The 27,330-nt window shown below is 34.6% G+C and overlaps 4 protein-coding genes and 1 pseudogene across 8 annotated transcripts; 2 read left to right on the top strand and 3 right to left on the bottom strand.

Moving 5' to 3' along the window:
* Positions 1–305: 305 nt before the first annotated feature.
* Positions 306–6,902, bottom strand: LOC133318058 (ras-related protein RABB1b-like). The gene is made up of 6 exons (XM_061519998.1): positions 6,839–6,902; positions 6,517–6,576; positions 2,287–2,368; positions 1,097–1,302; positions 726–793; positions 306–398 (listed from the first exon to the last, which is right to left on the bottom strand). The coding sequence occupies exons 1-6, from the start codon at positions 6,900–6,902 to the stop codon at positions 306–308; spliced, it is 573 nt and encodes a 190-aa protein (XP_061375982.1).
* Positions 6,901–9,413, top strand: LOC133318057 (leucine-rich repeat receptor-like serine/threonine-protein kinase BAM3; annotated as a pseudogene).
* Positions 9,414–11,447: 2,034 nt separating this feature from the next.
* LOC133318056 (protein DMP3-like) lies at positions 11,448–12,173 on the bottom strand. Its single transcript, XM_061519997.1, has one exon. The coding sequence runs from the start codon at positions 12,171–12,173 to the stop codon at positions 11,448–11,450; it is 726 nt and encodes a 241-aa protein (XP_061375981.1).
* Positions 12,174–16,508: 4,335 nt separating this feature from the next.
* LOC133318070 (uncharacterized) lies at positions 16,509–21,941 on the top strand. Of its 2 annotated transcripts, none has more exons than XM_061520013.1 (8): positions 16,509–16,699; positions 17,005–17,624; positions 17,752–17,829; positions 18,330–18,573; positions 19,346–19,442; positions 19,970–20,108; positions 20,626–21,045; positions 21,185–21,941. In XM_061520013.1, exons 2-8 carry the CDS (start codon positions 17,037–17,039, stop codon positions 21,377–21,379), a joined length of 1,761 nt encoding a protein of 586 aa, XP_061375997.1. In that variant the 5' UTR covers positions 16,509–16,699; positions 17,005–17,036; the 3' UTR covers positions 21,380–21,941. The 2 variants fall into 2 exon arrangements, with proteins under 2 accessions (XP_061375997.1, XP_061375996.1); XM_061520012.1 differs by having other exon boundaries at positions 16,509–16,719.
* A 918-nt stretch (positions 21,942–22,859) lies between these two features.
* Positions 22,860–26,814, bottom strand: LOC133318081 (uncharacterized). Of its 4 annotated transcripts, none has more exons than XM_061520028.1 (11): positions 26,646–26,814; positions 26,452–26,615; positions 26,282–26,338; positions 26,124–26,201; positions 25,534–25,587; positions 24,621–24,703; positions 24,171–24,270; positions 24,024–24,086; positions 23,442–23,714; positions 23,270–23,330; positions 22,860–23,146 (listed from the first exon to the last, which is right to left on the bottom strand). In XM_061520028.1, the coding sequence occupies exons 1-11, from the start codon at positions 26,731–26,733 to the stop codon at positions 23,046–23,048; spliced, it is 1,122 nt and encodes a 373-aa protein (XP_061376012.1). In that variant the 5' UTR covers positions 26,734–26,814; the 3' UTR covers positions 22,860–23,045. The 4 variants fall into 4 exon arrangements, with proteins under 4 accessions (XP_061376012.1, XP_061376013.1, XP_061376010.1 ...); XM_061520029.1 differs by having other exon boundaries at positions 26,452–26,573; XM_061520026.1 differs by having other exon boundaries at positions 26,452–26,814.
* Positions 26,815–27,330: the final 516 nt, after the last annotated feature.

Raw genomic sequence — 27,330 nt, 5'->3', positions numbered from 1 at the left:
TTTCTCCATGTATATGTTATATCAAGTAACAATGGAACGAATATAAGCAACTAAAAAACCTGGCATTAAACAATTTCATAGCGGAATCTAACACAACACAGGCAATCATTTAAAACATTTAAAGATCTTAACAACTATGTAGTCAAATTTGTCACAAGAATTCCTTTGAGATTAGACCTATACATGTAACTGTAGTGTTATCCAAAAGCTCCATGTCAAGTCTAAGATTATACACTCGGTTGAGACAGGGAATGCTAGAAATAGATTCACAAAAGGATTAGATTCAGAATTGTTTTTCCTCTCAATCAGCTGCAACACCCACCTCTTGCAGAAACAGTTCCATATCTGGAACCTGCTTGACTTTGGGGTCTTCCATAACAAACTTTTATACCAGATGACTGCAATAATAGATTCATTTCTTAAGGGTAGGTCATCCAGTTTGACAGTTAAAAAAAATAAAAAATTACTCCCCATAAATCCCCGAGGTGATGACAATCTTTATATGCACAGTTTTACCTTTGCATATTTGCAAAGAGACTATTTTTCGGATTTGAACCTGTGACCTTTCAATCACAAAGGTAGTTTAACCACTGCTCCAATCCCAATCTCATTGCAAGATAAAAACATCACATGAAAGAATATGCACTAACAACCAAAGTTCAAGATATTATCACAACTACTGACTTCTCATAACTTTTTACATGAAACTCACGGTAGATAATTACCTCATTGGACACATCAAAGACACCTTCCTGAATATTCTGAAGAATCTTTGCAGCAGTCTTTAAAAAAGGCTGCAGAATATGCACTCTAAGTTACTATTGAGGGGTATTGAAAATCACAATATCATTGAGGCTGCAAAACACGGATAAATCTTTGGTACAACAGTTGTACCTAAGTGGGTACAACTTTTTTCCACTTTTGGAAAAAAGTGCAACATGGCGGGAAAAATAAATTTTAATTTTTTTGAAAAGTGTTAATTTTTTTTCTAAAAGTGGAAAAAAGTTGTACCCACTTGGGTACAACTGTTGTACCAAAGATTTATCCGCAAAACACATATCATGTATCTTGCTTGCTATTGATTTGAGATAAATCATCTCTTCCACATTTTGAGCTGTCCTGGCAGAAGCCTCAAAGAATAAAAGTCCATTTTCCTTTGCAAATTGCTCGCCCTCCTCTTTGCTCACTGCCCTTCGGTGAGACATATCACTTTTGTTCCCTATGAGCATGATTGACATGTTAGGATTGGCATGCTGCCGGGCATCTTCTAGCCAACTTGCTAAATGATTAAATGTCTCTCTCCTGATCAACAAAAGAAGCTTCTGGTTTTCAGTTGATGGCACGATTAGAAAAATGAAAAAACCTCAGATTTAAGCCCCAAAATCACATAAAAGAAAAAGGAAACCGGATTGGACATAATATTTATTTGTATTACATGAAAAGGGATACACATAAACATACATTCATACACTTATATACAGACAAAAAAAACAGACCCCCATGGCAACATGTTGCAACCATCCTTCGTATTATTTTCAAGAAAAAAAAATGCATTCTGCATCAGTATTTAGATGTATGGGCCACACCCTCAATCTCTATTTTCAAGAAAAAAAAAGAAACATCCTCCGTATTATTTTCAAGAAAAAAAAAAGGAAAGGAAAGAACACAGTCAAATATCAGCAAGAAACCCACATACTCAATCTTTTCAAGCAAGAAATATCAGCACATAATCAAATATTTTCAAGAAAAAAAGAAAAGAAAAGAAAAGAAAAGAAAAGAAAGGGCAGAAGTACCATACCTAGGTATTGACACCTTTGTAGGAGTTTTACCAAACAATACAGGCTGGTTGGGTCATCATCTACTTGCATCCCATCTCCCATATTCATCCTCATCTTCTTCCATCTTCTCAGCTTCATCCTCATCTTCATCCTCCATGGCAACATGTTGCAACCATCAGTGCTAGCGCTAATGAGGTATTGGAAAACTGAAAAATCATATAACGTGGTTTAAACTTTAAACTTTGAAAATAAACTAAGACACAAATGTTCTAGACTTTTAAATCAAAAGAATAGAAACGTAACAAAACATTTATAGAGCATTTCACTTCTATTGCAGGCAATATCAAAGCTTCACTCAGCCCATAAAGTTTGCAAACACGTAACAGCACAATTATACAGCATTTCACTTCTATCGCACACATATTGAACATCTCAGAACACTTAACATGCATAAAAGTAGAAGTGCAGACCATAAGTTCTATTTCAAAATAACAATAGCACCACCCACCTTGTAATGTCATAAACTAGAAGTTCCCCCGCTGCTCCTTTGTAGTAAGATCTAGTGATGGATCTAAAAGTCTCTTGCCCATCTTACAGATAAACAATGCATTCTGCATCAGTATTTAGATGTAAGGGCCACACCCTCAATCTCTATTTTCAAGAAGAAAAAAAGAAACATCCTCCGTATTATTTTCAAGAAAAAAAAAAGAAAAGGAAAGGAAAGAACACATTCGAATATCAGCAAGAAACCCACATACTCAATCTTTTCAAGTAAGAAATATCAGCACATAATCAAACATTTTCAAGAAAAAAAAGAAAAGAAAAGAAAGGGCAGAAGTACCATACCTAGGTATTGACACCTTTGTAGGATTGTTGCCAAACAATACAGGCTGGTTGGGTCATCATCTACTTGCATCCCATCTCCCATTGCATCCTATCTCCCATATTCATCCCCATCTTCTTCCATCTTCTCAACTTCATCCTCATCTTCATCCTCTTACATCTTCCCAGCTTCATCCTTTTCTACTTGCATCCCATCTCCCATTGCATCTCATCTCTCATATTCATCATCATCTTCTTCCATCATCTCATCTTCATCCTCTTCCATCTTCTCAGCTTCATCCTCATCTACTTGCATCCCATCTCCCATTGCATCCCATCTCCCATATTCATCCTCATCTTCTTCCATCATCTCAGCTTCATCCTCATCTTCATCCTCTTCCATCTTCTCAGCTTCATCCTCATCTTCATCCTCTTCCATCTTCTCAGCTTCATCCTCATCCACTTGCATCCCATCTCCCATTGCATCCCATCTCCCATATTCATCCTCGTCTTCTTCCATCATCTCAGCTTCATCCTCATCTTCATCCTCTTCCATCTTCTCAGCTTCATCCTCATCTTCATCCTCTTCCATCATCTCAGCTTCATCCTCTTCATCTTCTCAGCTTCATCCTCATCTTCTTCCATCTTCTCAGCTTTTTCATCATCTTCAACATGATGAAAAACCAACATGTTATCATTCCAATCGAAACCATAGATATTTAAAAAATAAATAAAATAGAAAACCCACATATCTAAATATATCCAATGTTAGTTTTGTTAAATAAAACACCAACTGAAAAAATTAACAAACTCAACTAGACAAAATCAAAAGAAAAGAAAAGAAACGAAATCAAAAGAAAAGAAAAGCAAGAACATAATGGAAAAGCCACACCCTCAATATTGCCAGAATAATAAAGAAAAAGAAAGAAAGAAACATATATTTCATATGGTATTGACAAGCAACTGTTGACAAGCCACACCCTCAATCTTCTATTTTCAAGAAAAAAAAAGAAACATATTGTATTTTCAAGAAAAGAAAAAAGAAAAGAAAAACGAAATCAAAAGAAAAGAAAAGCAAGAACATAATGGAAAAGTCACACCCTCAATATTGCCAGAATAATAAAGAAAAAGAAAGAAAGAAACATATATTTCATATGGTATTGACAAGCAACTGTTGACAAGCCACACCCTCAATCTTCTATTTTCAAGAAAAAAAAAGAAACATACTGTATTTTCAAGAAAAGAAGAAAGAAAAGAAAAACGAAATCAAAAGAAAAGAAAAGCAAGAAGCCACACCCTCAATATTGCCAGAATAATAAAGAAAAAGAAAGAAAGAAACATATATTTCATATGGTATTGACAAGCAACTGTTGACAAGCCACACCCTCAATCTTCTATTTTCAAGAAAAAAAAAGAAACATGCTGTATTTTCAAGAAAAGATAAAAGAAAAGAAAAACAAGAACATAATGGAAAAGCCACACCCTCAATCTTCTATTTTCAAGAAAAAAAAGAAACATACTGTATTTTCAAGAAAAGAAAAAAGAACACAATCGAATATCAGCAAGAAATATCAGCAAGAATATGATGTCTGGGCAGACAGAAACAAAAGCATACAATCGAACATCCACAGTTATCAAGAAAAAAAAAGAAACGAAATCAAAAGAAAAGAAAAGCAAGAACATAATGGAAAAACCACACCCTCAATATTGCCAGAATAATAAAGAAAAAGAAAGAAAGAAACATATATTTCATATGGTATTGACAAGCAACTGTTGACAAGCCACACCCTCAATCTTCTATTTTCAAGAAAAAAAAGAAACATACTGTATTTTCAAGAAAAAAAAAAAGAAAAGAAAAGCAAGAACATAATGGAAAAGCCACACCCTCAATATTGCCAGAATAATAAAGAAAAAGAAAGAAAGAAACATATATTTCATATGGTATTGACAAGCAACTGTTGACAAGCCACACCCTCAATCTTCTATTTTCAAGAAAAAAAAGAAACATACTGTATTTTCAAGAAAAGAAAAAAGAAAAGAAAAGCAAGAACATAATGGAAAAGCCACACCCTCAATATTGCCAGAATAATAAAGAAAAAGAAAGAAAGAAACATATATTTCATATGGTATTGACAAGCAACTGTTGACAAGCCACACCCTCAATCTTCTCTTTTCAAGAAAAGAAAAAGAAATATACTGTATTTTCAAGAAAAGAAAAAAGAAAAGAAAAAAGAACACAGTCGAATATCAGCAAGAAATATCAGCAAGAAACCCACATACTCAATCTTTTCAAGCAAGAAATATCAGCACATAATCAAACATTTTCAAGAAAAAAAGAAAAGAAAAGAGAAGAAAAGAAAGGGCAGAAGTAACATACTTAGGTATTGACACCTTTGTAGAAGTGTTGCCAAACAATACAGGCTGGTTGGGTCATCATCTACTTGTCCCATCTCCCATATTCACCAATTCCATTGTCTTGATAAAACAATCCAAGAACAAGAGAAGAAAACAAGCAAGAACAAGAGAAAGAAACTAGGAAACCCAAAGAAACCAAGAAAACTTTAAGAAGGAGTGAAAACAGAGAAAGAAACCCTAAGAAAACCTTAAGAAGGAGTGAAAACATAGAAAGAAACCCTAAGAAAACCTTAAGAAGTAGTGAAAATAGAGAAAGAAAATTTTTAATTTATATTTTTTGGCGGCAAAACTATGATGACCGTTGTATTCTCTTAACTCTTAACTCGTAAGTTATTTCCGTCCCTCTGAAGTTCTAATTTAGCTACTCTTAAAATTTATTATATTTACTAATTTATATTAGCTAATGTATATACATATTAAAAAATATATGTGTGGATGGACAACTGAGAAATATATATTCTATTTTTAAGGAAATAAAATTCATTTTAATTATTAAAAATATGAGATTAAAATTGTGCCATTATGATACTGTGATAGGACATTACCCTTCCTATGCGCTTGGGAAGGGAAACTATCAGTATCGATGAGAAAATACCAGCTTCTAGAAATCCAAATACACAATGGCATGCAAAGTGGCCTTCCAATTCATTTATTTCTCAACCAATTGATGATTTACACACCTGATGCTGACACCATGGTATGACAATAGAGTGACCATGATAATTTAAAAAAATATCATAAACACTTTTTGATGGGTCCTCCATTCATTGTCAAGGAGGTCATATTGCTCATATAAATCTTTTCCTCAATATGTTGTTTAATAATTAATGCCAAAGCCACCTCATATAACTCTTATACAGCCTTCCATTTACCATTTTCAGCTATCATTTATAAGAAACCCAAAATATACATTTACATATAAAGCTAGATATATCATATGCAGTAAATTAGTACCAAAAAGTTAAATTGCAAGCACCAAAACTATGGGTCAGATTGTGCCAAAGTGGGGAAGGCATCTCTTGTTTTGCATGTAAACCAATCCAAAGTTGGTAGTCTGTGGTTGGGAAACCTATACAGGGCTGAATACAATTTGGAGTCCCACTGGCCAGTGTACTGTTGCAGTCTAGAACAGTGGCAAGCACTGATGGCAGTACTCACTTTCCATTTTTTTGTTTTTTTCTATTATGTAGAATGATATTCATCTTAACACAATGACTGGGCAATTCAGCCATTTTGAATCAGTGAAAGTGCAATTCCATCACCTCTCTTATTCAAAGCAATGAAGAGGCATTCTTTGATTAAAGCTAAAGGGCATCTTTGCCATACGATTGAGGAAAGAAAGTGAGCATCAACCTTTACTTTTTGTTGCCCTAATCTAAACTTTAAATTTCTGTTATCCAATGGCTTTTTTTTAAAAAAAAAAAAGAAAAAGAAGAAAAAAAAAGAGAAAAGAGAAAAGAAATAGTTCATTTGTTTCCTCCATTAAACAATTTTTAGAAACCATCCCTTCCCTTTCTTTCCTTTTCTTGTGCTTTTCTTTTCCTCTGCCTTTGAGCTTTTCCTAATAAAACCATAAAGCAAATATAGATAACAAGTATAGCCATTTCTGCCAGAATTCATCATCTTCTCGTTCTCTGCTCTCAAAGAAAAGATAAGAAAAGAAAGGAAAAGAGAAAGAGAGAAAGAGAGAAAAGGAGGGGCTTAGCTTCTTCCTTGTATTTGAAGACTCTTTGTGTGAAGATGTTTGATTCCATAAGTCCTTCCACACTCGAAGTTTCCCAGATTCCCGTCACTTTTCTTCCCTTTAACCGAGCGTTTAAAACCTGTCGTCTTTGCTTCGAGTACTTCCAAACTCAATCCTATTAAAACATATTCCAACAAAAACATGGTCCCCTTGACCTTGATTGTTGTCACCGTGTTTTCTCTTTTGGGTTCCTTTGTTTGTGCTTCATCCTTGCTCAGTGATTTCCATGTCCTAATCTCACTTAGAGAAGGATTTCAATTCCCACACCCACTTCTAAACACTTGGAACCCCTCCAATTTCAGCTCAGTTTGTTCATGGGCTGGAATTCAATGCCACAGGGAACGAGTTGTGTCGGTGGACTTAACAGATATGAACCCAGTCTCTCCTTCAATTTCAACCCTTGATAGACTCACCCATCTTTCCCTTGCAGGCAACAACTTAACTGGCACCATTCACATCGCCAACTTGACCAGCCTTCAATTTCTCAACATCTCCAATAACCAGTTCAGTGGCCATTTGGACTGGAACTACTCCACCATGGACGACTTACAAGTATTTGATGCCTACAACAATAACTTCACTTCCTTGCTTCCTGTGGGGCTTCAGAGTTTGAAGAGGCTCAGGTATTTGGATCTTGGTGGGAACTTTTTCAATGGTGAAATCCCAGAAAGCTATGGAAATTTAGTTGGGCTGGAATATTTGTCACTGGCAGGGAATGATATTCGTGGGAAAATCCCAGGTGAGTTGGGCAATCTCACTGACTTGAGGGAGATTTACTTGGGCTAGTATAATTCCTTTGAAAATGGGATTCCGATGGAGTTTGGAAAGTTGGTAAATCTAGTTCACATGGATATCTCAAGCTGTGATTTGGATGGTCCAATTCCAAAAGAGTTGGGAAACTTGAAGGAGCTGGACACTCTTTACTTGCATATCAATCAGCTTTCGGGTTCTATACCAAAACAACTGGGCAACTTGACCAACTTGGTGAACCTTGATCTTTCTGGCAATGCACTCACTGGAGAAATCCCGTTTGAGTTCATCAACCTCAACAAACTCAAGCTTTTCAATCTTTTCTTGAACAGGTTACACGGTTCCATACCGAACTACATTGCAGACTTGCCGGATTTAGAGACACTTGGTCTGTGGATGAACAACTTCACGGGAGAAATTCCACAGAACCTTGGCCTTACTGGGAAGCTACAAGTACTTAATTTGTCCTCCAATAAGCTCACTGGTGTAATTCCACCTCACTTGTGTTCCTCAAATCAGCTCAGGATTTTGATTCTCCTCAATAATTTCCTTTTTGGGCCCATACCTCAAGGTATGGGAACATGTTACAGTCTCACTAGAGTAAGGTTAGGAAAGAATTACCTGAATGGTAGCATTCCAAATGGCTTTCTATACCTTCCCAAGCTAAATTTAGCAGAGTTACAGAACAACTATTTGTCAGGAACTTTGTTAGAAAACGATAATAGTTCCTCTCAGCCTGTTAATTTAGTCCAACTCGATTTGTCAAACAATGCCCTGTCCGGTCTTTTACCACATTCCATGTCAAACTTCTCTTCCATTCAAATCCTTTTGCTTAGCGGAAACCAATTCTCGGGTCCAATCCCACCTTCCATTGGAGGACTCAATCAAGTGCTAAAGCTTGATCTTAGCAGAAATTCATTATCTGGAGAAATTCCACCTGAAATTGGGTATTGTGTCCATCTTACTTACCTTGACATGAGCCAGAACAATCTCTCCGGTTCCATCCCGCCCATGATTTCCAATATCCGTATTCTGAATTACCTGAACTTGTCACGAAACCATTTGAACCAAACCATCCCAAGATCAATCGGGACCATGAAAAGCCTCACCATTGCTGATTTCTCCTTCAATGAACTCTCTGGTAAATTGCCAGAGTCAGGGCAATTTGCCTTCTTCAATGCATCATCTTTCGCGGGTAATCCTCAACTGTGCGGTTCTCTCTTGAACAATCCTTGTAATATGACCAGAATCACACCCTCACCTGGAAAAAGCCCCGCAGATTTTAAGCTAATATTTGCCCTTGGCCTATTGGTATGCTCCCTAGTATTTGCCATTGCAGCTATAATTAAGGCCAAGACATTCAAAACTTAAAATTTGTATATGTGATTATATTCTTTAAGATTACATATTAATTAAGGTAATTTATTACTATTAATTCATTAACTAATATATAATTTGGTTGATCAACGATTGCAGAATATGCTTATACATTGAGGGTTGATGAAAAGAGTGATGTTTATAGTTTTGGAGTTGTTCTATTAGAGCTTCTAACAAGGAGGAGACCGGTGGGGGATTTCGGCGAAGGTGTGGATCTCGTACAATGGTGCAAGAAAGCAACCAATGGGCGCAAAGAAGAGGTTATGAACATAGTTGATTTAAGGCTCACGGTGGTGCCTAAAGAGGAAGCAATGCACATGTTCTTCATTGCAATGTTATGCTTAGAAGAAAACAGTGTGGAGAGACCCACCACGAGGGAAGTGGTTCAGATGCTATCAGAATTTCCTCGGCGCTCATCATCCGAGTATCAATCTTCTTCCTCTTATTCCAATACACATCCACAGAGCAAAAAACTTGAGAAAGAGAAACCTTGTCCTCCCATTTTTAAACAAGACCTTTTGGTTTAATTATAATGTAATTTCTTTTTTATTTCCTTTTTCCTTTGGGTAATTAATGTTCAATTTCATTATTATATGGCTTTGTTTTGTAATAGCATTGTTATGTGGAACATAAATCTTACTTTTTTTTTTTTTTTTTGGGTGGGGGTTAGGTTTTACTTTAGTCATATAGAGATTTGGTAACCATAAAGAGGTGTAGGAATAATTAGTAGTACCTTGTGCACTTCTTTTAAAGGAGTGCTCTAGTTTAGGTTAACGAGGCTCAAAATCACAGTGGGTTCGTGCACGTTCTTTCTTTGTATTTATGTTGTTATATGTATAATAATAATATATACATGCCGAATTTGATTGTCCTATACATTGCCTTACCCATTTCCTTACATTTTGGATTCATTTGTTAGGGTTTTTTTTTTACTTTCTTGTCGACAATGTGCGATTACATCCTAAGCGTTACTCAAAATTTATCGCTTATTACAGGAAATTATTACAAAAATAAAATAAAATAACCTCAGCAGTATCGTTGGCAACATAATGCGACTAGGAAACTTTTTAGCTTAATTTCTGTCAAGAAATATATCACAAAAAAGAAACAAATTAAGTGCACGTGCTGCATGCGAGAGGTATATGGCCTGATTCTGGAATGTTTTCTTCTTGGACCTACTCTTGTTTAAGCAACATGAGCTTTTTTTAGTCCTAGCCCATTTTACTGACCAAGGTTTATCCTAAAGAGAGCGAAGCCGGCCCAAGTCCAAAATCCAGCCTTCACTTCTGATAAGATTAGGAAGATATTTCGTTATAAACAAAAGAATCTTTTTAGATCTACATAATTTTAAAAGTGGAGGGATTTTATCGTTACGGTATAAATGTTGAGAATGGTACGGGGAGCCCAAAACCCATTGTAAGGGATACATCCATGGGCCAAGCGATAAATCACAATAAGTGGGCCGACACCACATTTTAACCCAAAACCTTAAGGCTGTAGGTTTATGGGTCTTTTTGCACTTATATAGTCATCACTTAGTCTATGTCTAGTCGATGTGGTACTTCTTTATAACTCATACTTGAATACTTCCAACATCTTCCCCTCAAGTATGAGACCCAACATTATGCTCCCCCTTAAGGGCAACTTCGGCCCAGCCAAACCTTTGGCTCTGATACCACTGTTGAGAATGGTACGGGGAGCCCAAAACCCATTGCAAGGGATACATCCATGGGCCAAGCGATAAACCACAATAAGTGGGCCGACACCACATTTTAACCCAAAACCTTAAGGCTGTAGGTTTATGGGTTTTTTTGCACTTATATAGTCATCACTTGGTCTATGTCTAGTCGATGTGATACTTCTTTATAACTCATACTTGAATACTTCCAAGAATAAAATTAAGAAGAAGTCGTCTTACACTCTTACTCTTCACTTTTTAATCTTGTACCACAGTCAAAAGATTCCCCCTCATTCTAAAATACTCCAAACCAAATTACTCCAATTCTAATAAGCCAATATTGCACATGTACCCAAAAAAATGTCAATGTCATATAATTATAGGTTAGTCCGAAGATTAACGTGCAAGATTGGAACAGCGAACGATATCAGCTTGCGTGTGAGCCGAATGAATAAGTTAGAAGACGCATCAATTTTTAATTGAGATAGATGTGTCGATTAAAAAGAAACAAATTAAGATAGATGCATGTGTCGTGACGTGCCCTCAAAGTCAACATATATATATATATATATATATATATATATATATAAGCTATTATTAAATAATAAAACAAACAAGTGAGGGTGGTTGTTTAAAACTATAATCCACAACCCAATTTGATTCCTGCAAGTCATTTAATAACCCAGAAAATGGGATAAAAATATCACTTGATCAAAAGAATGGTGTGGGAGTTAAATAATTAATATTAATTAATATAGATATAGATAAAAGTGATAGAGAGGGATTATTCGAAAGAATATACTGTGCGTAACGTTAATTAACAACAAAAAGGAAAAGGGAAAGGAAACATTTAATATTTGGGAAATGAAAAAAGAGATGGAATTTATTTGCCGGATGTAACAGGGAAGCCAATCCCATGCCTGGTGGTGGGAAAAACAACAAAGAGCAAAGCGGAGATAAGGCCAATCCCAACGGGAACAATATCAAGCACCTCCTGAGTTTCATGCTCTGGCTTTGGGTAAAAGCAGCTTAACAAATTCTTGTCCTTGAGAGCAACGGCACAGAACACCAGCACAGACAACAGGGCATGGACAAAATCAATGAACCTCACCTTGTACTTCCTCAAGTCGGGTAGCCCGGATGTAGATGGATCCGGGTCCGGGTAATCAAAGAGCCAGAGTCCATTGAAGGTGGCGAAGCCATGGTAGACCTGTCCGTCTGATGTCTTGACGGTGTCAGTGAAGCAAGCGACGAAGCAAGACAGTCCCAAAAGGAGGAGGAGCCCCATGGTGAGTGGGCGCGTCACCGAGTCACAGAAACCGTTGTTGGTGAATACCGGCGTCAGCATCTGGAATGCAAGGAGTGTACCCGTTGGAAGCAGGTTGGCCAAGTTGGCCGTACACGATAGAGTTTGTGAGAGTGCACGTCTTGTTTTTGGTTTAGATTTAGATTTAGATTTAGGTGGTTGTTGTTGTTGCTGTGGTGATGTTCCTCTGGGTGTGGTGTTGTCCTCCTCAACATTACCTAATGTGTCGGATAATGTGTCGGATGTGGAGGCTTGCTTCGTGGGTGTTGGTGTTGGTCTTTGTCTAACTGACTTTGATGACATTGTTTGAGGTCTCTCTCTGTGTGTGTGTGTAATTCAACAGATCGATGGATGCTTGTAATTTAGGAGAGAAGAGGGTAAGGTATGGTTGGGGGAGCTGAGTAGGCTAAATTTGAAATACAAGTTGATTAATGGGCAATGTATATCCTCTACTGTTCTATATATATATAAAGAGAGATAGAGAGGAATGGATCATTACTTAACGTGTTTGCTTGTCTTCGTGGGTTATGTTGTTTCCATTGAGTTTCCTTCTTGCCAAACCTCCGACAATCTCGTATTCAACGTTCATGTGCTGCCTCTAAATTGAACTTGGACGCGTGCGTGCTTATAATGCATGTTTGTATTCTTTTTTAAATAATATACGTAGTTGTTACCGGGGGAAAAAAAAATACATATGGTGTTTATTTAATTTGGTCATATGTATTTCAAAGATTCCTCTCGGTACTTCTTTTTCCACGAAATAGAGTATTTGCAAATTTTCACGACCTAGCTTTTCAATAAATAAACAATTACATTTGTTGCCCGTTAATAAAACTCTTGTACTATTTTTTAAGGGTTTTATAATTCTCATTCAACATGAGAATTCAAATTTTCCTACACACCCTTCGATTTTCGTGTTAACATGGGTCCTACATATAATTTTTTCTAACACGTGGGTCCCACATGTTTTTTATCTCTACAACATGAGAATTGAATTCTCATTCAACATGAGAAAATCAAACCCCATTTTTTAATATTATTAATTATTAAACTCGTTATTGACTCGGCCCACTGGCCCAATCCGGTCCAGTTTTTATCAGAGTGCAATTTTTAATTCTTGATTTTGTTTTAATTTAAGAGACCAAAATTAAATTAGTTAATTAAGAATAAATAATGTGGACTCTCATTTGAACAAAATGAATGAGATTATATATATGAAGAAACTCTACATTCATTGAGTTCATAACGTTAAAAAAATTAATAATTAAAGCGATTATCACATGTGATTTCTTTCTAAACCGGTAAATAATTTCTGATTTTAGACTCGATTTAAAAAGTAATTTTAAAAAATGCATTGCTTTTATCAGAATGCTATGACCAAAATGCGTGTCGTGTGGGAATGCTACGTACGTTCAATGGGACAGATTTTAGGGCGGTTAGGGGAATCATCTGTTTCGCTTAAATAAAACAATTTTAGTGTTGCAAGTAACTGGCTGGAGGAAACTTCAGTAACGTTTGACTTCTAACGTGGAATCCTATGACCCTAAATTTCTCCAAATACCAGTTACCTAACTCTTGGCAGCATAGTTTTGGGGGAAGGGGGGAAACATCACTAATCATACGAAATCTCTATTATTGAGTAACCAGAAAATTTTCTTACTAACACAAGTCTTTTTGCAAACTTGAATCCTAATAATTAATACATTTGTTGAGAGGTTTAAGGCACTTCAATATGTTTATAAGAGTGTTGCAAACCCTATATCGCTAAATAAGTGAAATTATCAAAAGAAAATTCAATCCCAATTATAAACACTTTCCTCGAAACAAGTTCAAATATTGAATACGTTAAATCATATGTTTGCATACCAAAAAAAAAAATAAAAAAAAATCATATGTTTGCAATATGCGCTGCGCACACGGCTTTTAATTGCGTAATCCTCTAAATTTAAGATACGTGTCTTGAATCCACAATAGTAGACTACGAAACTAAAAAGGATAAAACCGAAACAAAAACGCAACTTTCGTACAAGCTTTGCACCCAGTAGCCTCACAAATAACATGCGAAAACGTAAGAAGGGGACCAAAAAGGTTTTAGAACCTATGGTTCTTATTCCATGATTGAATGCTATCAAAGATTTTGTTGGTTTTTTATAGTTGGGGGAAGAAAAGCACATTTGTGGTAGATTTGTCATTGCTTAATGAGTTCTGTCAATATCATCGTGTCAAGGTTCCAACTTGATGCAGCAGATTACAGTTAATATAAGCCTTTTTTTCTAATCGTGGGCACAAACAATTAAATATAAACAATTTGTTTCCCCTGTTTTTATCCTTTCTCTACAATTTAATATCTTCTCAAATGTAATCTCTATTCAATTTTTTGTCATATATATTAACTAATATATAAAAGCAAATTTCAAAACTGATAAAACCAAACATTTAGATATGCTAATGGATATAGATGTTCTTAAAAGAAGATAATTTATTTTTTCATTGGCATATCCATTAACTAATATACAGGATTTGCGGGAAAGCATACAAGAATATTTCTTGTGTGTAACATGGGGACTTTTTGTCCAACACGTACAAACCACGTGGAGTTTACCAAAGTAAAAAGAAAAATAAAAACTAAGGGATCTATTGAATTGAGATTTTAATGGATTATTTTTGGATAAAAAAATTTATTAGTGTTCAATTAGGATTTTAAAGGAAAGTAAAAAAGTCACCTAATATTCAATCAAGATTTTGAACAAAAGAAAAATAATCTTGTTGTATTCAAAAATTTGTCGATTTTAATGAATTTTTTATTAGTGTGAATTTTGTGAGACGTTTAGTGAGAAATATAAATAGTATGTCTTTCTCACAATCTCACCCTAACTCTTGAGATTTTTTGAGGTTTTTCTATTACATTGTCTTACAATCTACCCTAACATTTTCTCAAAGCTAAAGTGTGTTACTCTCATGTATTTTCTCTGATTTTGACATTCCTGTTTTATGAAATAAACATAGATCCAAAGGACATATTCCATATGAAGAATTCAAATTTGTATTGTGGACTTAGCTAATACGCGAGATGAAATGTTGAAAGCATAGATCCAAAAAAAAGGGAAAGACACCAAATAGTGGTAGTTGTTGGTAGCAAAGGAGCTAAGTAAATGGAAAGAAAAAGACTTCGGTTCGATCCACATATGCTATTTTTGGAAGGAGTTTAAATATTTTTATCTCTGACTCGAAATCGACTTAAAAAGAGTCTAAGCTTGTGAAGATATCAAAAAGAGTTAACTCGTTTCAAAGAAATAACTAGGGTTAACTTCAAAAAAAGAACAAGACTCCTGCATTATCAAGCATGTTCCCCTAGTTTTATTCGTAGCAAGGTTGGCCCAAAATTTTATGACTATAACATCGAAGTTACCATCTTTATTTATTTTTTTCAAATATTTTAATTGGTTATAGCTTTACGATTAGTTCGATTCAAGGAGGGTCTCAGAATTAAGAATTTAATTCTCTTCCAAAGATGATACTGAGATAATCAGCTATCATATTCTCTAATCATTATCATTATTTTCAATAACAAATGCATACTTTATGAACATGTTTTTGACACTTCCATTAATCAATGCATAAAAATGACATGGAAGCATTAAAAATATGGTTAAAAGGAAAGGAAATATTTTATAAATTATTAGTTTAGAATGTATATAACATATGGGAAAAAAGTATCTAATGTTACTTTAGACAATTTTGTCTAAGGTTCACAGAAGCGACGTCATTTTAAGGTTGAAAAATTAAAAAATTAGAATGATAAAGACTATTATAACCCTGAAATATATTAAAATTACAAATATACCATGATTTTCGTCCCAAAACGACATCGTTTCGATGAACATTAGATAAAGTTGTCTAAAATAACTTTAGAAAAAACGAACCCATAATATATATCCAAATGTATTCAGTAAGTTATGCACAATTCTTAAAGAAAAATATCTTTAAAGGATATAAGATTTATCTCCGTTGAAGAAATACTTGCATTATTCTTGCAAATTGTTGACCAAAAGTATTCAATATTGTCTAAATACATTTAGCTGATCACAATTTGCTGCAAGTGAAAATAAGGGACTTGTTGTGAAGTCCTTGAATTTAATAACATCTAATTTGATGGTTCAACGAGGACTTGTTGTGCCTACTAAAATAAGAGATAGCACAAGGTTTTATCCTTATTTCAATGTATGTGATAATTATCTAATCATAATAATATTATATTATCATTTTTATTATTATAATATATATTTTCTTTAATATAGTTATTGTTCTATTAAAATATTAAGTTACATCAAATTACTATTTGAGAAAATTATATTTAATTTACTTTTTTATTAATATTATTGTATTTCTTTGTTATTTATCTTTTGACTATTGTAATTTTGAATATTTATTAAAAATTCATATGATTTTTTTAATCTTTTAAATCAATATTGTCATTTTAAATCTTATAAATTCTATTAAAATTCAACTTTACGAAAATTTAATAAAAAAATCTTTAAAATCATTCCAATTTTAAATAATCTTTAAAGATCTATAAAGAAATTTATTTCTTTTAAAAGAAAAACCTCTAGAACCTAATGAAACGTAGCGTTTAAAGCTGAGAAAGATTCAGATGGAGTTTCGTGTTCCTATGGCGTCGTGTTGTTCCCCCATGGACACCGTTAACTGAAAGGCTTGCAGCCACCGGTGCCGGTGCCTGTGCCTTACATCTAACGACTTTCTGAGACGCATCGAAATTCTCCGTAGTTACTTTTCGGTCACTTGTTCAATCGAAAGACACCCACATCTTCGTACGATATTTTTGTTCCTTGTAATTGCCCTGCTCAACTTTGTAATTTGTTTCCTTGTCTTCAAAGATATAATCTTTATTTGATGTTTTAATTGTCTTAGTTGATAATTTTAGTTTCATTTCGCTAAAATCATAACCTTTTCATTCACATCTTGGTTTTGTCCATGGGAAACGTATGTTAGTATGAAAATCACACAGGTTTTGTGCTTGGTACTTTGTTTTACAAGTTTCTAATGACATTGGGATGCATAAATTTTAGTACTTTTATAGTTTGGTGATTGAACTGTGGTCTCTAATTTGTTTTAGAGCAAAGGGGGTATTTGCTTAGAAATTAGAAGATGAAGCGCAAGCGTGGTCATAAGAAAGGGAAGCCAAAAGGAAGCACCAACCCTGTAATCAGTGGTAATCAACGTAAGGAAGAAAGCTCTGGTTTGGAAGAGTTTGGTAAAGATAAAGATAACTGTGGAATGGAAGTTGACACACCTTCTTCTACGGGGACTGATCAGCATTACAATGTTGCTAACATAAATCCTGACGGTTCCATTGATAAGGCTGCGGGGAAGACGGTAGGGCGTGTTAAGGTGAAGCTCAGGACACCAAAAATGCTGGACTCACAACACACCTCATCCGAAGCTCCCACACAAAGTGATACTGATAAGAGTAGCCAACAACTGGGGCTTGAGAAACGAGGTCTCAATGTGGAGAGAGTGGAAGATAGTGCTAATTCATTGCCTGATATAAAATTTGGTACTCCATCAAAGAGAGCTGGTAGTATAAAAATTAAGTCTTCAAAGGTCTTAGGATCAAATGCTGACCAGACAGGCAAAACTTTGTCAGTTTCCACGGAGATTACCCACCCAAAAGAAAGAAAGGCCCCTCAACAGAATCCCCGATATAATAAGCTGGAATTGGATGCTTCCTTAGTGGTATGATGGAGCTTTCATATTGGTTTTCCTTCTTATTTTAGTTTTTTTGGTTACCAAGCATTACATTTTCAATTATTAACGCATTCCAAGCGAGTAATTGTTTTTTTTTTTTTCTTTTTCTGTATAGGTCATAAGGAAGGTAATGAAAATGGATGCTGCTGAACCCTTCAATGTTCCTGTTAATCCTGAAGCTCTGGGAATTCCTGTAAGTACAAATGTCTTCAAGATACTTTTTCATGTTTTTTTAAAGGGTTCCCTTAAGTCATTAGATATTTTCCTTCCTCAACTTCCGCCCCTAAGCCTGATGTATGCACCCTTTTCAGTATTTTGTTTTGTTAAATTTCTTTTACTCAATCTTCTGCCTCATGCATACTCAGAGATTATGTTTAATTCTATAACTTCTCTTCACCCACCATGAAGGAAAAAGAAAAGTGAAAAGTAAAAGCAATTATATTACTAGATTTTATTTGACTTGCTTTCTGTGGACTCTGGATGGATATTGGTTATTGGTTAACATGTGCTAGCTGTCTTTATCTTTCTGGGTAGATATAGAGGTTATTCTACATGGATCTATATATTTTTTCAGTCATGGAGACTAATGTGATTCACTGTAAAACTTGGAACAAAAAAGTAGATTTTTTTTAATTTTTTTTTTTTTTAATTATGATTACTTGTTTCTAATTTCATAATGCTGTCTGGAACCAGGACTATTTTGATATCATAGACACACCAATGGATTTTGGAACTGTATGCAACAATATTGAAAAGAATGACAAATACATGAATTCCGAGGATGTCTTTAAGGATGTTCAATACATTTGGGACAACTGTTATAAATATAACAATAAGGGTGACTATATCTTGGATCTTATGAGGCGAGTAAAGAAGAACTTTATGAAGTACTGGACTGCAGCTGGGTTATACTGTGAACAACCAAAAGGGACAAAGGGTGAGGCGTTCATATATTAACTAATTAAAATGTTCCCCTTCATTTTTTTCTGTGAGGATGATAGATGTAAAGCATTTAGTGATGTCCCTCTTGGATGTGCTTTATCAGGATCTGCTTTGCATGAAATTTGTATGAATATATGTGTCTTTTCGTTCCTTTTTAATCTTGTTATACAATATTTGTTAGAGGAATCTTCTACTTGAATAGATGGTTGTGTAGGCTTCGTTTCTGTGTACATGTTTTCCCTCTGCCTTTGCCTTATGTGTGCTCCTCTTTTATTTTGTTTTTTTGTTTTTCTGTGGATGAGAGGCAATAAATGACAGATCTTATAATTTCGAAATTGAGAAATTTTAAGCAATATACCTTTTAAAGATTTCATTTTCATAAATCTACCACCAAAACTTACTGACATTTATGAATTTTTAGAATGATAATAAATTCTATTTCAACTTCCTCTTGAATTTTTTATATAAACTCGAGCTAGACCCTTGGAGACAATCTGCGATGCTCCTACCAAAGCAACCAATTCTCTTATCTGAACAGGTCATAACCCTACCCCACAAATTAAGAACAAAATTACTTTTGCAAGGGAAGAAGTGGAAAACAAATCATTCATGTTTCTTGTGTGTATTTTGTACCCTCTAGAGGAGATGAAGGATAGTGGTTTACTTTTGCATAATCTTCTGAAAACAGGCGATTTTTCATTTCAAGTAAAATATTACACCACGGTATTCTGATAGCAATGTGCGCATATGTTTTTGTTATGGATCAGGCTTAGAGAGCACTACAGCAGAAGATATTGCACTGTCTGGTGATGGAAAAGTAGGAAAGGGTAGTCAATTGAAGCAGAAGACAAAAAAACGTCATGGGTGTGTATTCCAAAACTGCAACTTAACCTTATTTATTTGATAGTATAATTCCTTATGTGGTAATTGCTCTTATAATGGAAATGACTGAGTTAATATCACGTAAACTAAATGAAATCTCTTGATAATGTGTTCGTGTGTATTATGATCAAGTCAACAATGCAAGTTCACAAATAGATTGTAGACTAATATACTTGTTTCCGAAAATTTGATAAATGCCTGATCGTGTATTTTTCATTAAAGTGAACTATAAATCTTAAGTAAGATAGAAGGAAAGAGAAACTTTTGTTTACTTTGGGAATTTGCATTTCCTTCAGCATCAGTTCTGTAAAATGTATCTTTTAGTTTTTTTGTAAACTTGGATGATTCTAAAACAGATATTAATTTCATAAATGATGAGCTTCTGATAAAGTTTACCTTGCTTTTAACTCATTTTCTCCATCCTTTCAGTTTCCGTTGTATTGATTGTGACAATTGTTAATGGATACTGGTTAAATGACTTACGTGCTTGAGTTTTATCATATTTGCAGAAGACACCATAAACATGATTGTTTATGTGCTATTTGTGTGCTAAAGCGCCGTAGGAAAGAACGGGAGGAGAATGCCCGAATTGCTAAAGGCAATTTTGGATATGGTGGTGATAAGCATGCTAAAGAGTTTAAGCAAGAGGTATTGTAATGGTTTATTGCCTACGTTTTATCCTTTCAAATTGATATCTGGAAATTTTGGAGGCTGTTTTAGGGTATGTATCATGTCTCACTATGGTAAAATTCTTGACTGAAAAGATGGATTGACGGCAACAGATTTACTTATTATATTTTATAGCTTGCATGTATTTTCCTGATATGATATTTTTCTTCATGGTTATTATACTGTAAATTCATTTAGAAAATGATAGAAAAGAATATGGCTGGATTGGCTTTATTTACCTGCCTTGGTGCTATTCATTATGCCAATTATCATTAAACAATGTTTTGTTAAGTGGCATGAAGATGATATTCTCCCGTTTGATTTCCATTACCTTTGGGAGTATCTAATCCCACAAATTAAATGAGGGTAGAGCACAAGCACTGAAGAAATCTAAGTATATACTTCTGTATTTGGCCATGAAATCCAAGTATTAACTAGCATGTAATATAAGTGGACAAATAACTTCAATAGTTTTATAACTTTTTTTTTTTTGAAGGAATCAATGCTTGTAGAGAGCCCTGGTGGGGAGGATTCGTCATCAAATACGGATGAATCTTTGGGCACTGATGGAGACGCACAGGAGGACAAAGGAGAGGTGGTGAAGATGGAGACTAGTGAGAAGCAGTGTAGCCCTTCTGAAGGAAAGCACGAGGACAATGATGTTGATGATGATGACAACGATGAGGATCATGGTCCAGAGGAAGGAGGGGAGGAGGAAGAGGAGGAGGATGGAGAGGAAGAAGAGGAGGAAGAGAACGAAATGGACAGTCAGAAGAGAGATACAGATGAAACTTTAAAGCATGGTGGAACCTTGGCAGAGAAATCAAATGTTGGAGATGCAACTGTTCTTCATGATGAATATAAATCGAAGCAACAAGAAGAACAAGCTCAAGTAATCCCGCAACAGAAGCACAAGGTATTGCAAACACTATTTGATCCAGGAAATTACAATATTTGCTTACCCTTCATGCAAGCAATTGCATCAAGTTAGTATTATGATTATTTGCATATCTGCAGTTGCAAGATGTACTTAATAATTTAAAATCTGTTTGTAGGAGTCACAAGATAAACATCAGAAAGCTAAGCTGCTTGAGAGCTTATGTTTTGAAAACCCAAAGCTTTCGAGCTTATGTGGAATTCTCTTCCCCAAAAATCAGTCTATCTGGAGTGGACCGCATTCACTAATACAGCAAAGAAATTCTGCTAGTACTAGTTCAATTCACGCAGCTATTGGGACTTTCATGAAGTAGCTTTTTTTGATTTAATCGCTTCACACTACTTTCTAGCAGCCTAAATTGCTAATATTTTAGGTGATAAGCCTTCATTGATAAGTGTATGATAATCACTATTTATTCAGAGCAATAGCAGATTTTGTGATGGGTTATGGGCCTAAAAGTTAGTGAATTAGTTAGTTTGATAGGGAAATTATTCTAGAATATTCCTAAAATATAGAATAAAAGGGAGGCTGAGTGTGTAGGGAGAGTATGCTTGTATTCAGAATATTTGGAGTGGAGTTTTGGGAAAGGATCTCTTGGGATCTCTTTAGCTTAGGTATATTGGCTTGAGGGTGAGTGAGGTCTTTTGGTGTTTAATTTCTGCATTTTATCTTGAATTAGTGTTTGTAATCTCTTGAATTAGTGTAGGGAGGGTATGCTTGTATTCAGAATATTTGGAGTGGAGTTTTGTGATAGGATCTCTTTAGTTTAGGTATATTGGCTTGAGGGTGAGTGAGGTCTTTTGGTGTTTAATTTCTGCATTTTATTTTGAATTAGTGTTTGTAATCTCTTGATTTAGTAAATACGTAGTTATAATTCTCTGGGTTCCATCATTTTGTAGTTTCCCTTTTCTGTTCGTTCTTTCCCTTCGTTTTCTTTTTACTTTGACATCAGCATAAGCATATTAATACCGTAACAAAAGCTAAAATTAATTTTCAGTTTTTTTCTTCTAAATTCTAAATTTGGAGTTATATTTTGTACGCAAGAATTTTACAGATAAGATAATATATAATATTGTAAAATCAATTTTTTTTTTGTTAGGTTAGAATCATAATTGATTGTTAAGTTTGATTATACTCAATTATTGTTTCTTGCTTTTCGGGTTAAAAATGAGAAATCTATACAAAAATTTGTGCATAATACCATTTTATTTAATAAAAGTATAATAGCACGCCACTTGCAATCATAGCTCAAGTAGTACTAAGTTTCATGCTGTCTGGTAATCTTGTTAATATTAAAGCGCTGGTCTATATTTTATTTTTTAAATAAAAATATTTACACTGTTTGACTAGCTTTGAGATTCTATACTTAAGCTTTTACTTAAACAGAAAAAGCACAAGAAGTTACATTTACTTTCTTTAAAATCTGATAACTGACGGCCTCTAAAGGCAAGGCAATGGATTGATTAGATAGATTCTAACTCGTTAATTTGCTTTTAACCCTTGAAGCTCTGCCGGCAGATATGAAATCCACAATCTTTTTAACTTTTCTATTTGCAATTTTTAGAAAAGGTATAACCGACCTAACCTAACGGCTCGCAAAGTTGGAGGAGTTTGCTAAAGACTTTTTATACAATTTTTTTTAATGGAATTGAATATTATGCTTATTTTTTTTATGCCAATGTTACTTATTCTAATCTAACGGTATTAGAGATGAGTAGGTAAGATAAACATAAAAAAAATATAAAAAATATACTATTCCTTTTTAATTTAAAAAAAGAAAGAAAGTAATCGTCAGGGTATTGTTATACGAAAATTGGAGATACAAAGGAAAAATTCCACTGCTAGTGGACTTTTGAATGAAATAAAATTCTTTCATAAATAGTACACTTAAACATTTGACTAATTCAGTACCATTGGTTTGACACCTAAATGGAGCTTGACTCGAGTCCATGGCGGGTTTCCGGGACCAAAATTGTCTGCTAACAAGGTAGATCATATTTTACCTCTCCCAGGTAGAGACCACATGCTGGGGCCATTGGACTTGCGGCTGTTACAGTCTTCGCATTCAAAATTCTTTCAACTGAAATGGTAAACCGTGTGAGATAATTTCTAGCCCAAATCAGCATATTAAAAATAAAATAAAAAATCAAGTGTCTATGGACATATATTAACACACGTGAATAGATATGAGAGGCATGAGTACCGTCTGGAATTGTCAAGTTTCCAGTGCCAACAGCTTTGAGAACACCAAGAAGTAGTCTAACCTGAAATGAATTAACAACTGTATTCAGATCAAAATGGACTGTGCATGCAGGATTAACTCACAACGCAGAACATAGAATTTAGAAGCCTAAATCAAAAGGAAAAAACCCAACCTGATGGTAAAGAAAAGAACGTGCACGTGCTGTTACCACCAAGCAACGATGCTGCCTTCTTTTGCCAAATCCTACATCTTCACATGATGTCGTTACTTTATCAATGCTGGCACTGGAGCTAAGAGGAATGTCACTTTCAGAGTTGCTGTGGCAGCCATGACAATCATTGCTGACTTTATTATGTCGTTCTCTATCCATTAGAGATGGAAAATATGGACTTTGAATTACCTCACTGACACTGAGTTCATCTAAAGTTCTAATTGGTGATTTCGCCTGTAATGGGGCAATTTTACGTTATAGGTTATGTATAGTTCAAATAGGCTTCACATGATATGATATAGAGCTTCAAAACAGGGATGCTAATTTCAAAAAGAAATACAAAGAGCATTAAACTAAAATAAATCCTTTAAATAACAACTCAATAATGACTGCTATTTGATAATTCTGAAGCTCATCAAACAAATCAATGTATGCAGTGCAGGCCCCATCATCCCTCAGAGGAATATAAAAGAGCGTTGCATCGAAAACTTTGAATTTTATCTTGATAAATTATTGTTTACAACATTGGAGAAAAGAAACAACCTGACAACCAGCTGCCCTGAAGGAACTAAAATCATGGTGTCCAACAAGAACTCTGCATGCTTCCTGCATGGATATCATTAATAACTCATCTATCAGGTAGTTCTGAGATCATAATAATCTAGTAAATATAAGGAACTGTTAACTGACTTGCATAGCGGGAAGATTAAGCTCCTCAGGTACATGCCATGCACGATCTTTCTCAAAGGTTGACAAAGGCTCTGGCCCAGACAGCAAGCGATAGAAGTATCTGAATGGAAGATCCAAATAATTATCAATTCCTACAAGTGATCATAAACAAAACAAAACGGAATTCTATGGCAATGCCTGGAAAAGTTTTCAGCATCATAAAATCTAAGATAAACTTCATTGTGATATTCTTAGCTGTCAAAATTATATACAACAAAGTACAATTTCATAGATCAAACAACTCCTCCATCTATAATCCACCAAATATCAGCAAAGAATGAAAGTCTTATATCAAATATAACTTTACAGAAGTCAGTGATTCTAGATATAATTAAGTACATTTATGAAATCAATAATCAATGCATGCATAACACAGATTTTGAAACAAAATCTAGATTCATCAGTACTCACGTGCGCTCTTGTGCTTTATATCTGGCATGAAAATCAGATGGAATACATCGTACATCGATAACCATTAAGTCACTGTCATGCTTCTAAAATAAATCAAATGGCAAAAAAATAAAGTCAGGAGCTTCTGAGCACAGACAATATACTCAAGTGACATCAGCTAATACATGAAATTTCAGAAACAGTGTAGGTTTTGGGAACTCTAACTCCAACTTTGTATTTTCAAGTAAAACATGGAGTTGATAAGAAACTTTGGCACACAAACTCTATAAGAATTATTAAATATCTTCCCGTGACATACATTATAAAGTTTAAGTTAAGCTCATTCTAAGCATAAGAATTAAGAATCCACACGGATGGAAAGCTATCACAAACAGCATGCCAACATCTACTCTTAAAAGGACAATTTCTGTAACAATGATTTAAAAGCATTAGCAAAATTCATATTGAATGTACAATAGACAATAACTCTGGCATTAGCTGTGGTGCAAGTTTAGGCCTACATGATGCACTTTGCAGACAGTTCAATAAGAGTGAGACACTTTCAAGCATAGGATGATGAAAAGTAAATTGCAATTTATATCAACTTATTTTGAGCCAATAACAAAAAATCCCATGGCTTAGGAATTGTTGGTGGATATTGCAACCATGCACTGTTTGCAGCCAGCTGAAATTCAAAAGCATGTTAGATGTCCCATTGAGTTATTATTTGTCATGGACATTGCTTAATGACAAATCACAACAAAATTGGACATAATCAGATATCAGTACTGGAGAGAGAAAAAGAAGATGCAGAACCAAACTGTCTTAGCATTTTCTTCTTCTACAATATGTAACAAGATCAAGCATTTGTGAAAGACAGAAGACACACCATATTTAAATCATCTAGAATTTACTAGATCATAAAAGAACACACCTGTAAGAAATGGTTCACAGCCCTTCTAACCACAGCAGGTTCATGAGGTGGTAACTATATTTTCACAAAAAGGAAGTTAGTAAGAAATAATACCAAAGGCATTCCCCTTTGTCAATTTAATCAATACACTCAATCAATAAATGAAAAAATAAAATAAAAAAATAGTGAAGTCAATTAGCAATTGAAAAATTGATGGGAGCCCACATCCTGCTTCATACACATATGGGGAAAATGCAAAACTGGCAGCCAAATAAGATTCTGAAACTAGCTGCTAAGCATCAATATGAATATTAATTAATACATTGAAGATGTTTATGAAAAACTAAGTCATAACAAGTTATTTCCCTCGTGCAGACAGAGTACTATTAATAAAAGATGGTTATAACAAGCATGGAGACCTTGTTTAGCTCAACTTTGTTGACAGAAGACACATTCCATTCTCCCAGTAGATTGAGGCAACATTTTGTCAAATGAAGTTGTTCATCACAAGAGAAACATATAATTGTTTGGGTCAAAGTTTTCACCCGAAGCAAGACAGACACTTGTGCAGAACAGAAAGAGACTTGAGTTTTATGTATCATTATTCATACCACTTCACCAGGCCTCCTTTTACTGATCCGTTCAATATCTACATGACAAACATTTGACAAGGCATGCACTCCAGCATCCTGCACTTACAATACTATTTTAATGCTAAATGATAGACAGATAGATAAAAAAACAGAAAGATAGGAACAGTGATACTCACAGTTCGACTTGAACAAGTGACAGAGACTGGCTGGCCAACAAATTTACAAAAAGCCTCCTACAGGAACAACCATAAAACATTTGACGAAATCATCAAATAGAAAGAATAAAAAACCACATTAATTTTGGGAAATGTGGGTGTGTTCAATGACGATATTGGATCAAAATTACCTCAAGAACACCGACGACGGTACGGCAAGTGAGCTGCTTCTGTGAACCAGAGAAGCGAGTACCAATATACTCAATTGCGACCAAATAACGTTGGATTCTAGGGTTTTGGCTCATGCTTTCCTCTTGCTTACCAATCACCGCCTTTTCTTCTTCTTCTTCTTCTTCTTCTTCTTCCTCTTCACTATCACGGTCACCGTCGCTAAGATACTCAATTCTTGATATCTTCGACGGCCTATCACTATTACCACTACATCCCACTCTGTGCTTCGGATTCTGTGTCATTGATTACTCAATTTTCAACTAACACCAACAACGCTTTGAGGGTTTTACTCAAACCTCACAACTACGCGATACCATTTTGTTGATGTCGTTGATGTTTTCCTTCATCTAAAATATAATTGAATAAAAAATAATTTAAAATTTATTCATTTTTTGTCATGTTGTTATTTATTTTATTAAAAAAAAAAAACAGGTTTGTTAACGCAAATAAGCGTATGGGAAAGGACAATTTTTTTTTATTCGGGAATCAGATTTTCAGAAATATGATAGGAAGATAAATTTTATGAGAATGTTACTAAAAAAGTGTTTCATAGACTAAAATATTCTCGGAAATATTAGATTAATTTTCTTAATGCTATGTTTAATTGTATTAAATTTTTTCTTGCTATAGAAATTCTAGAATACCACTCCCTGAATGGTATTCTGGATGGTATTTTCAAAAAAAATTACACACAAGAAAATCAGATTCTCGAAAAAATTTAAAAAAACTTGTTACCAAACGTGAATAAATATGATTATCACCCTTAATTTTTCGAAAATCCTAAAAAATAGCTCGTATCAAACGGCCCTAATAAGCATAATGCAGTGCATTTCTGTTTA

The sequence above is a fragment of the Gastrolobium bilobum genome, unplaced genomic scaffold, assembly GCF_033153095.1.
Source record: "Gastrolobium bilobum isolate Gb01-03AN ecotype WA unplaced genomic scaffold, APGP_CSIRO_Gbil_v1 utg5420, whole genome shotgun sequence".
Lineage (NCBI taxonomy): Eukaryota > Viridiplantae > Streptophyta > Magnoliopsida > Fabales > Fabaceae > Gastrolobium > Gastrolobium bilobum.
The sequence above is the reverse complement of the archived record's forward strand: the minus strand, read 5'-3'. Positions and strand labels throughout refer to the sequence as shown.